The 11,128-nt window shown below is 48.8% G+C and overlaps 1 protein-coding gene across 1 annotated transcript; it reads right to left on the reverse strand.

Annotated features, from left to right (window-relative positions):
* Window positions 1-1,178: 1,178 nt before the first annotated feature.
* On the reverse strand, window positions 1,179-3,440 carry LOC133909040 (protein NUCLEAR FUSION DEFECTIVE 4-like). The gene is made up of 2 exons (XM_062351310.1): window positions 2,240-3,440; window positions 1,179-1,954 (listed from the first exon to the last, which is right to left on the reverse strand). Exons 1-2 carry the CDS (start codon window positions 3,376-3,378, stop codon window positions 1,447-1,449), a joined length of 1,647 nt encoding a protein of 548 aa, XP_062207294.1. The 5' UTR covers window positions 3,379-3,440; the 3' UTR covers window positions 1,179-1,446.
* Between the last annotated feature and the right edge of the window lie 7,688 nt (window positions 3,441-11,128).

The following is an 11,128-nucleotide window of genomic DNA, read 5'->3' on the forward strand; positions in this document are numbered from 1 at the left end:
TCCGTCTGGGCTCGATAGATTGATGGCTCTGCATGCTTTCGGCGAATAAATATCATTTGCACATCCAAGTACGTACACGGCTGCGAAGACGGAACTGAAGTTTTTTCATTCGCAGTGCCATCGCACAACATGTGAGAGGACCACGAGAAGCCGATGGATGGATGTATCGACCTACCCATCGATCCTTTAATGGCTAGCTCCGCATCACATGCATGTCAGATGATCAGTATCTTGCTGGGTGGTAAAAAAACTAAAAAATAGGAATTATGCAGTTATGTTTCGTGTTACTGCTCTTGTCGGAAGGAGTGACGGGTCATTGCGAGTGTTCGAGGTAAATGAGCTACCCGAACTGGTCGGTCATGGCATTGAAAGACGCGACAGGTGGTAATGCATTTGGAAATGTCCAGAGAGGTCATCACCAGAGATGGGCACAGGTACAATCTTGAACCGTTGAACGTTCCTTCACTAGATCTTTCATGGGCCACTGCTGCGTAACTTTCATCATCTATCCGATGTCAGTAGCAATATCACACGCGTAAAGACTGGTCGACACGGGTGTGGAAATCTTGAACAGGGAGGGGTTCATCTCTCTATCAGATCAGGGGCCACGCCCAGAGCCAAACCAGACGCGCGCATGCTTACGGAATGTGGAGACGGCTACGGCAGAACCACGCCACGGACACGGGATTCTCTTCGGCGCCGATTGGAGGAGGAGGAGGCCTGAGTATGACTCTCCAGCCGTCCAGCGCTTCGAACAGCACGGAGCTGACGGACAGTTATCCTGACTTTACCTCATGTACTGACGACCCCTACAGATCTGGCGTTGTACGCCTGTATAACTAACAATCGGGTTTGGACACGTATAGCTGCCTAACAGTACCTCAAAGTACGTACTTCGTATCCAACAACATTGTGCTGGTGTCTACATAAACAAGGAGTATAAATACAACGATTCGAAAAATAAGAGGGTGGAAATTGTCGCTGCCATATGCCCTCACCTTGCATTCAATAACATGGGAATAGCAGTATAGCGCTGCCTGCAATGGACCACTCATATGTAAGTAGTTGCGCACCCATAAATAAGTCTATATAAGTCCAAACAGATCATTCATGGTTGCTTTGACGCACTAAATGCGAATTCCAGATCGACGAAACCTCTTAGGACTGCAAAGTAGTACTGTAATACCAAAAGGCCAACATGAAAACCTGAATTCCTTTCAAGTTTTAATTAACCATTGATATAGGCATATACATGCACTGAAAAGGTGACCACCCTGCTGCACAATATCTACTCATCTCCGGCTTTTCTGTATCCCCCTCGGGATCAGTCAAGGAACCAAAAAAGACAAGAAGAAAAAGAAGAAGATCAAAAGAAACAAAAGCTACATCGCCTACTGGCAGATGCTTGATGGCTGTATGGTCACTAAGATTAATCGACATAATTAATCAGGCCCTCAGATCAGAAACTTCTGGAGCCTTGTTACCACCTACGAGGTTAGCTAAGCGGGCAAGGCATGGCGTCCTTGCTGCGGCAGCCGGTAGCCTCCCGGCGAAGCTGCGGGACCGCGCGTAGAGGACGGTGCAGAGCAGCGTGCCGACGGCGCACGTCGAGCCCCAGACCACGAACGTCTCCTGGTAGCAGCCGGCGCCGATGCACCGGTGGCTGCCCCTGGCGCCGCGCTGGTAGAGGTAGGCCGCGAAATAGCCGAAGCACAGGGAGCCCACGGGGATGTTGGTCACCACCACGTTGTGGTTCACGCCGAAGTTCTTGGTGCCGAACAGCTCGCTCGTCGCCGACACCGCCACCGACGTGATGGCGCCCGTGCAGGTGCCGATGATGGCCGTGCTCAGGTACAGGAAGAAGTCGCTCGTGTTGAGCAGCAGAAAGAAGGCGCCGGACATGGGCGCCATCAGCGACGCCATTGACGCCGTCCTTGATATGGAGTAGCCGCTTCTGCAAACGCATATGAACAAAACCATGTCAGCACACATTTTTGAAGCCGATAATCAGACGGGGCAAAAACAGAGAAGATGCAAACTCTATATGTAGCAACAAGTTAGTTAGCACGTCAATTAAAAACGACCTCGTCGATCTTGAAAGTTGAAACTACCGAGTCTTTGTGGACTGACTCCAAGATCTCAGGATGCTAAATCAAACAAAAATCGACATGTACTCCTAAATTTCATAGTAGTAGTATTAAATTACGAAGTGGTGTGAACAGAATGCATGCTTGCTTACTTCGCGGAGTAGTAGTCCAAGAACGACGGGAGCAGGCGGCCGAAGAATCCAAACGAAGACGACAGGGAGACCAGCGTGGAAATCTGCCCGAGCCGTCGCGACTCGGCGATCTGTCCCAGGTTGTTCAAGAAGACCAGACCCAGGGTGCCACTGAACATGTAGCTGAAGAAGTAGAGCCAGAAGTCCGGCTTCCTTAGCAGCTGGAGACCCCCGACCTCCTCTTGCGGTTTCTCCGTGACACTGTCTCCCTCCTTGCTCTCGACGTCGGCGACATCGATAGCGACGACAGTGTCCATGGCTTCGGCCTCGTCGGTGCCGAGATCGTAGATTCTGTTCTCCCGCTTTGTTTCCCATATCTTGTTCATGCTCTCCCGGACCCTGAGAGCCAGCGGGATAAGTATGGGAGTGGCCAGTAGCACGCTGAGGCTGATCATGTGCTCCCTCGACGACAGCCCGTTCGACGTGGAGCCTATGCTGCCGACGACGGCGCATGCTCCGGTGGCGAGCGTGATGGCGAACATGACGAGGAATGCGGCGTCCGTGCTGGCCTCGCTCTTGAGGTCCACCACCCTGAGAGACGGCGCCACCACGACGGTGACGAGCATCGGTACGACGGCATTGAGGAGGAGGTACGTCTTCGCCTTGGAGTTGGCCAGGCCGGGTATCGAGTCGGCCAGGCTGGTGTAGACCTTGGCGCTCAAGCCGAGGTAGCTCGTCGCGAGGCTCACCGCGACGCGGCTGCTGGACCCGAAGTTCCGGATGCAGAGGAGGTAGCAGACGGTGTTGATCCAGCAGATGCCATTCCCGGCCAGGGAGGTGAGCACGAACAGGTGCCAGTACCGGAGCCCGGCGCTGTCCAAGAACAGGTACTGGACGCCGTAGCCGACGAGGCCGAACGCGGCGCCGATGAAGGCCACGAGCCACAGCGGCAGGTACAGGGCCGCCACCCCGGAGAACCAGCCGAAGAGCTTGCCCGCGTCGGACGCGAAGGCGAGGAAGTTGAGCTGCACCTGCGAGATGTGCTTGAGGTCCTTGAGCTGCGACGAGTACACCGGGAAGTCGGAGTTGGGCCCGTTGATGGTCTGCAGCCAGATGCTCCCGACGAGGCTCAGCCAGTGGGCCGAGGAAGGGGAAGGCATGGTGAGGAGTCGTGTCCCGGTAGTGGTGGCACTTGAGCTGTAATGCCTGTGCGCGCTAGCTAGGTATTTATGCAGCTCCGGTGGTTAAACCGGCAATTGAATGGTCGATTACGATGGTTGTGGCTGCAAGCCAGATATGTGGTTTGTTGTTAGCCAGTATGGGGGCTTAGCCCAGTAGCCTAAGTGCGATTAGGCCAACATAGGCGGACTAATGGCGGCAGCAGTGCCAAGGCCGGCCGAATAGAGTGCTTCAGTTCAGAGTTCAGACTGTTGGTTGCTTGGGAGCCTTTCAGTCCCGCTGTGTTTTTTTTTAACGAAACAGTGGCAGGAGCACTAACATCCATTAAAGAAAAACATATGTTTTTACATTAACAGAACTACTGCCGAACGAAATCGGCAGGGAGTAGCTGCTAAAAGGAACAACTAGAGATTACTGAACACTATGTTTTGCCGTGGCCTCATCTATCAGCCCTGCCGTAGCGGGACATCTGTTGCTCCTTGCTTACTGAACACTATGACAAGTTGCTGAATCTATTTTCTGGCCGAAAACATTCAGGCTGGTTACGGTTACCCTGCAGCCACGACGGATCAACACTCAGCAGAGGCTCGCAGGCTCGCAGCCAGAGTTATTGCATTGACATAGTCTAGGACGTCGTCGCGATTTGCCCGTCATCAGAAGCTACAGCGAAATCAAACACTTCGCTGGCCAAGAACACAAGTACAAAGCTGTGCTTTGTGTGCCGAGTTGGACAACCAGCTCGCTAAGCGAGAGAAACCGAATGTTTAGGCGTTCAGCACCGGAACTAGAAGTTTCCGAACTGCGACGACAAACAGTTTACATCCTGCATGCGTATATAGCAGGGGTTCTTGGCCTAACTCAGGTGATCTAAGATTCTAATCCGAGTAGGAAACCTGAAATAAACTACTTCTCCTAGTTCTAACCCGAACCGGCACTCCTAACCCTGATAGGATTCGATTTCAACAGGTTGCAGGAGAGGTATTCGTTCCATGTTGCTCTGATGCCTAGTAGTTTTTCAGCAACAGTTTGGCCCGGAAGCGCAAGGATCATCCCCCGGCATTTCAGCTCGGTTCGTCTGTCGACGTGAAGCGTTTCCCGCCATCCAGCTCATTGAGCTCCATGTTTAAAATACATTGAATCACGAGCAGCACCGGCTGTGACTTGTTCTCCGGATCTGAATCCATGGTTCGTTATGCTCTGACGGTCACGCTCGGGCCACTTTCTTCACGAAATGTGGGCACCGGCGGCATTAGGACAGTTATGAGTCGTGACATCACGCCCCGTGTAAACAAGGCATGGTTAACTTACTCGCCCTCGCCGGGGTGCTCACCCGTGTCTGGCCATCCTCACCGCTGCGGTTACTATCAGGTATCAGCTCGCCTTTGGCGCCATTAAAACCCGAGACCAGATCACCGTGATCGACAGCAAATGGAGATATCAGGGTGCTCAGAAACAAGCATGGATTCGTGTACACATTTCTAACCATGTCTGCAACAGAAGCCCAGGGGCCGGCACTCACATTCAGACTCTCAGAACGCCTTCTACGTGAAGCTGAGATGCTGAATGACCGTGGCCATAAGGTCACGGTGACATCACGCGGCGCAGCAGAGCAGGAGCTGATATCTTGGACTGCTGTACGGAGTGCAACCTGACCATACCTGAGACCTAATTCTCTGAATTTCTGCATTCAGACCGCCACCTTGGAGTTGAAACTGAATTGCTGTTGTCGTTCGGTAACTGGTGGCATCAAAGCATGTTGGGTCTGGGCTTGCAAATGGAAACGTATACTCATGCCCAACCACGCTTTCCAAGATTCCTGAAACCGAGGACTGGCGTCCAGATCGATCACCTTCAAGCTCTGTGACCAGACAAGATCACTCCGAGCTAATGCTGATCTCATCTGATGCAAGATTAAGCTTACTATGCTGCTCGTATGTATACTGTCCTTTTCTTCTTTAAGTGAAAAACAAAATGGAAAGGTAAAAAAGGAGACCAATAAGCCCGATGTCATGATATGTGAAACACAAGCACATGATAACACCCGAAAAAGCAGCAACATATTCTGTTGAAGCATCACAATAGTAGTTTATTTCAGGTTTCCTACTCGGATTAGAACTAGGATAACGAAAAAGCAGCAACATATTCTGTTGAAGCAGCAACATGATAACGAAGTTATCTCACCGTGAGAACGAAAAATCAGATCCCTGAGCCAAAGAACTGCTTCATCAAAGTGCCATGGACTGGGAAAAGATGAGAAATCAAGTTGTTGAATACACTGCAACCGTAAATCTCTGTGTGATATAGGCTAATATTTTTTTTCTCTCTTGAACGGACGATTACGCTAGCTATTACGATTAGCATAACTTCTGTTTCTCGAACGGGTGATGAGGCTAACTAGGCAAAGTGCTCCGACCTGTTGCCGTGCCGCTGAGCATTGTTCAATGTTCCAATCTAATGAGTTGACACAAAGCTTTTGCGTGTTCGAAAGAAAACCTATGCATCCCGTTCGCTGATGAGCTTGCTTACTGGATATGACGTGCCGCTTCTGAATACTCGAATTTCAGTTTCATGGAGAGAATGACACGCTGTGATAGTGTGATGCACGATCTTACTGCGATGCGATTTCTACAAGCAAATGGCAACTCGAAAACTCACCTCGTCCCTTTCACCTTGTAACTAAAATCTCAGCAGAAGGGAAGCGATGAAAAGCTCGACACCACATTGACAGAGAACGAACATTGCAGATTTCACTGGGGGCAATGAAAGAAAATGTGTGTACCTGCGCAATGGCGTCTGGAATGCGGCGCCCGAGAAGAATCGGCCGTCTCCACCGCGCCTTTGTCCGGCAAAAATCTGGACCGCGCATGTGGACAATGCGAATGCCGCTTACCCCTGCTGCCGGAGTGCCGGCAAGGAGGGGGAGCCCTAGCCGGCTGCCGGCGGACGGAGGCCAAAGGCAGGCGGAGAAGGCCGCATGGCCCGCGCGCGTCTTGTAACTGCTCTGCGGTTGCCTGGGCAGTGGGGCCGCAATGTCAGAAGTAAGTGCTAGCAATTCGAACAATGAATTGGTCTGGGCCCAAGAAGCGAGCCAGGCTGCCTGTATTAGCTGGGCTTCTTTTTTACTCGTATTCGGCCTACCCAACACAATTATTGAGATGGGCCTTTTCTCTCTCTTTCTTTTCTACGTACTAGCATGGCCTGTAACTTTTTTTTAAATACAAGTCAGACACATATACATACCCACACCACCCTGTAACATTTTGGTGTGTGTACAATCTTGTTTCTAAGAATAAGATTTGCATGAGAGTTCAAAACCTTATTCAACGTTGGTGTAATGTTTATATATGATGAGGCCGGAGCGACAATAAAAATGGCAACAAGGAAGTCCCACAACTAGAATAAAAAGTACATACAACAATATATTTAGGATGCCAATATGTGTGGTGAGGAACGGATAACAAGAGAGGGACGTCAGGGTCGTGTGAACGTGAACAGTATTGAAATGCAGTGTGAACACGTGACGGCGACAGAATACCTAACGAACGGCCGATCGAGCGTGTATACCACGTGACAAACAAATGCACACTCGAAAATTAGACTTTACCATATGTTTATTCCATTTTGATTAATGTTCTTTTTATACGGACGTAAGAATATGTTTATCACATTTCCATGAATAGAAAATGCTAGCGTGTGTATTAGAGGCACTGCACGGGCGACATGGCCGCCGAGATGGAAGTCTGACGACGAGAGGGTCGCTTCTTGTTGGTGGAGCACGGCCACGGGGAGAAGCAGAAAAAACCATGTGCAGACGCGGTGGCTTGTGGCCATATAGCCATCGCGGTGGTTTGGAGAATTCTTTTTTCTCGTTTAGATATGGGGAAAGAAACTTCCGCAAGAAAATTGCAATGGATTCGATCTACTTTCGTTACAAGTGTTTGTGTTTACACTCCAGGTTTGAGCTTCGAAGACTTGAAATGTGTGAAGAGGCCAGATGGTTTAAATTTGCAGGAATTAACCTGGTGGCATGATTCTCATTGAAACCTCCGCAGAATACGATCAAATTTTAATGGTTTGAATTGATTTTATTACGTCAAGACATATAGGAAGTGGCATCGCTGCCGCCCAGGTAATTCAGAGAAAAGGGGGCATATTCCCCTGATGTCGTATGTCGCACCCACATATACATGTATGCTTTATTGTGTATGTCTGTATTTTTGTCAATCATCAACATATCAAGAAATGGTGTTTGTGTGTATGTGTATGTGTACGTGCACACGCGCCTGACTCAGTGAAATATTTTTTCCAGTAACCTTCCAAGTACTTCCTGGTAGGGGTTTGTACCGTCTGGTACAGTTTGAATTTGGACAAATTTTGCTCATTTTTTTACATTTTATTAAGATTTGGTAGTTTTTCCCCGAAAGATCATGTCTCTAGGTAAAAGTTGGATCCGGCAAAGTGGACTAAGACTAGTAACCTATCAAATGGTCCTGGTAACTTTTCAAACCAGTACATTTAGCACTTGCATGACTCTATCTAAAATAAAGATTTTCGCGTAACATTAAGCTGTCAGGGGCCAGCTCCCAGTACGTAGGTAGCGATCTCTAGTCGCCGTCAAGCTCAAAGGAGCAGAACGCCAAGGACATCACCTTGTGCAGTTCTAGCCGTCGAGGAACATGAGGTTGCCGGTCTTGCGATTCGGTGAAGAACCTGCGTGCAGATGTGCCATTGTCAGAGCCTTAGAGGCAGGCTAGAAAATCTGAACATTCAGTCTGCACGATTCATTTGTGAATACATATGCTTGTGTTTATCCCACTTTCATGTGTATTCTTTTTCTACACACAAAAATATGTTTAGCCCATTTTAATACAGGTGAATGGAAATACGGTGGCGCTCCACAGCACACGCATGCTAACATTTCCATTCTATTCTTGAATTGTGCACAAAGTTTCTCTCGTGCGTGCACATGCTCTTACGCACACAAAGAAAAGCGAAATGGATTCGATTTATTTTTCTTGCAGGTGTTTGTGTTTACACTCCTAGTTTGAACTTCGAAGGCTTGAAATGTGCAGAGACCGAGAAGCCATCGGGTTTTAAATTGGAAGGAATTAATCCGGTGGCACAATTAGTGTTTAGAAATGGTAAACGCTATAGCACCGTGTCTTGAAAAAAAAAACTCTGAAGTGCTCCAAAGAAAATGTTAGCCGCGTGATTCGTTTGCACTGAGACTTCTGCAGAAATTTGAAAACTCAAATGGATTTCGTACGTGAAGATAAACAGGGAAAGCACTGCTGCCGCTCAGATGATTACGAGAGAAGGAGCATAGTTTTCGTGAGGCCTTGGTCTTTCTCTTTCAGATTCAAAATCGTGAAAATTAAGAAAACATGAGGGTTGAAACAAACGGAAGAGCTGGATCGTGCCAACTGTTGTGCCCTCTGCCTGCGCGGCCTCGTTTCTGCCCTCACGGGGTTCGATCATGCGTGGCGGTGCATGTAGCCATGGAGATAAAAAGGGAAATGAGAAGTAGTATAAATTTTACGTCAATGGATACTTTTAGTTATAACATGACAACAATGTAAATATATGTTTAGATTTCTTGTTAGTGACGGATGCAGTAAGCTAGCCTAGAGTGGGTCATCTCCTTCCTCCTCTAGTTCGTTCTTTCGGGCTTGAGCCCCTTCCCCTGCCCGTGGATCCGCCGCTGTGCTCATGGATGGTGAGGCAGTTACATTTAGCCGTGTGCAATGACAAGATGATTCTGCATATTGCATCTAATAATAATGTTACATATTTCTCTGTTACAGACCATGTTTTATGGCGCACCCACATGAACAAGCATAGTGTATGCCACACCTGTGTTAGTTATTAAAAATTTCAGAAATGTTATGTAATTACTGTAACATAGACTCATCTCAATAGTCTAGAATAAATGGATAGAGAGAAACTATAAATGGCACACTTATCGACATCCTAAAGCATATATTCGTAGGATCTGTTGTCAGAGTTCCTCCAAATTCTAGTTAGAGAGTTGCTCTAGGTGCTCTTTCAAATATCAGTTTTCAGTTTTTTTCTCAGAGTGAAATTTGTAGGAATGATTATTTGAAATGAACTAGATGCTGTTAACTGAAAAATAGCTTTTTCTGATTTACTTCTTATATAAAATCATATCATCCATATAGTTTATTATAGTGAATCACTTTCAGCTATATAATTAATTTCTTTAGAGAATCAGTCATCTAATACGAGAGAGCTTATCAAATATGCCCTTAGTTATTCACCTAGCACTGCTCTAGATTAGGTTTGTACAGCCCTACTGTTCGGTACTATTTTTATCTACGGCCTCGACCTCGCCCTCTCGGGGCTCGTCGACCGCAGCCGCGAGCTTACGAACACGCGCAAATGTGCAAAGCAATGAACACCACGAATACCGACGCACACCCCGCAGATCATTAGGATCTTGGTGATCATGCCACGAAAACTGGCGCTTGCACCCTTCTCCTGCCGCGCGGAACTTCACCCAGTAGCTGTACCGGCGGCTCCCGCCGGTCACCTCCCTGGCCCCCGGCGTCAGCGTGACAGCGTGTAGTGCGAGCACACGCCATGGTTGACACTGCGTGTAGTGCGAGCACACGCCATGGTTGGCAGTGGCGACGCTGGCGTTATCCTTCACAGCTCCACGCGCCGCCGCAGTCTGAGCACCGTGGTGACGCCCCTTAAGTGGACCATGCACTCATCAGCGCATGTCCCTTTGCAGAGGTTGTTGCTGCCATTGCCAGCACGCGCCGGTCGCCTGACGGTGTTCACAGAGAAATAGACGCATTTAATTTCCCGCCTTCCCGGCGGCGGAGCAGACATCACGGACGCCGCAGGAGAGCGGGAGCTTGCAGAACCCCAGATCCTTGTACGAGGCCCTGAACTTCTGGTGGTGAGCGTCGTAGCAGTACATACCCAGGTTACTCCGTTTCTGTCGTCGCCCAGCGCCAAGAAGCTGAAGCTGACCGGTGGCTTCGTCACCGGCGGCGAGATCTGCGCCACCATATCCCTTGCGGGTCCAGCATCCTCAGTCCCGACCCGTACAGTCTCGCCGATGCCATCGTCCAGTTGGCGATAGGGCAGGGGCCAGCTCCCAGTAGCCAGTAGGAGTAGCTGGTCTGCCCGAAGTTAACGTAGGGGGCGATCTTGTTGGTGTCAAGCTCGAAGGAGTAGAACACCGGCCGAGGACATCACCTTTGTCGAGGACGCGATGAAGTGCACAGGCAATCTGCGTTGCTGGCCGCATAGGAATTTGTCCGTCGGATCCTCCAAGCTTTGCCACCTTGTGCAGTTCTGGGCGTTGAGGAGACAAGGCGGCTGGTCTTGCCAATGTGTAGAGCCTGCATGCAGATGTGCCGTTGTTGTTAGAGCATTTTAGAGGCGAACAAGAAGACCTGAACATTCAATTCGATGATAAAGATCTGCTTATGTTTAACCCACTTTCATGAAATTTTTTGTACACACGCAATAATATGTTTATCTCCCACGTTTATCCCAACATGGGCAAAGCATGCATACTCTCCTTTTCTTTCGTGTACAAATCAAGCACACGCACGTATACACATCACACTTACGCCCACACCGTGTAGAAAATATTAAGACTATCTATATATTATTCACATGAATATTTTTGTCATTTTAATACTCTATTTTGCCGATATAAAAAGTATCCACAGAAAAATATATAGCTGGTCTGCC

The sequence above is a fragment of the Phragmites australis genome, chromosome 2, assembly GCF_958298935.1.
Source record: "Phragmites australis chromosome 2, lpPhrAust1.1, whole genome shotgun sequence".
Classification (NCBI taxonomy): Eukaryota; Viridiplantae; Streptophyta; class Magnoliopsida; order Poales; family Poaceae; genus Phragmites; species Phragmites australis.

Bases quoted from the DNA above. Each gene is read 5' to 3' on its own strand.
- LOC133909040 (XM_062351310.1), bottom strand. From the start codon at position 3,378: ATGCCTTCCCCTTCCTCGGCCCACTGGCTGAGCCTCGTCGGGAGCATC. The intron at 1,955-2,239 runs GTAAGCAAGCAT...ATGCGTTTGCAG, and splicing joins TTGGACTACTACTCCGCGAA to AAGCGGCTACTCCATATCAA.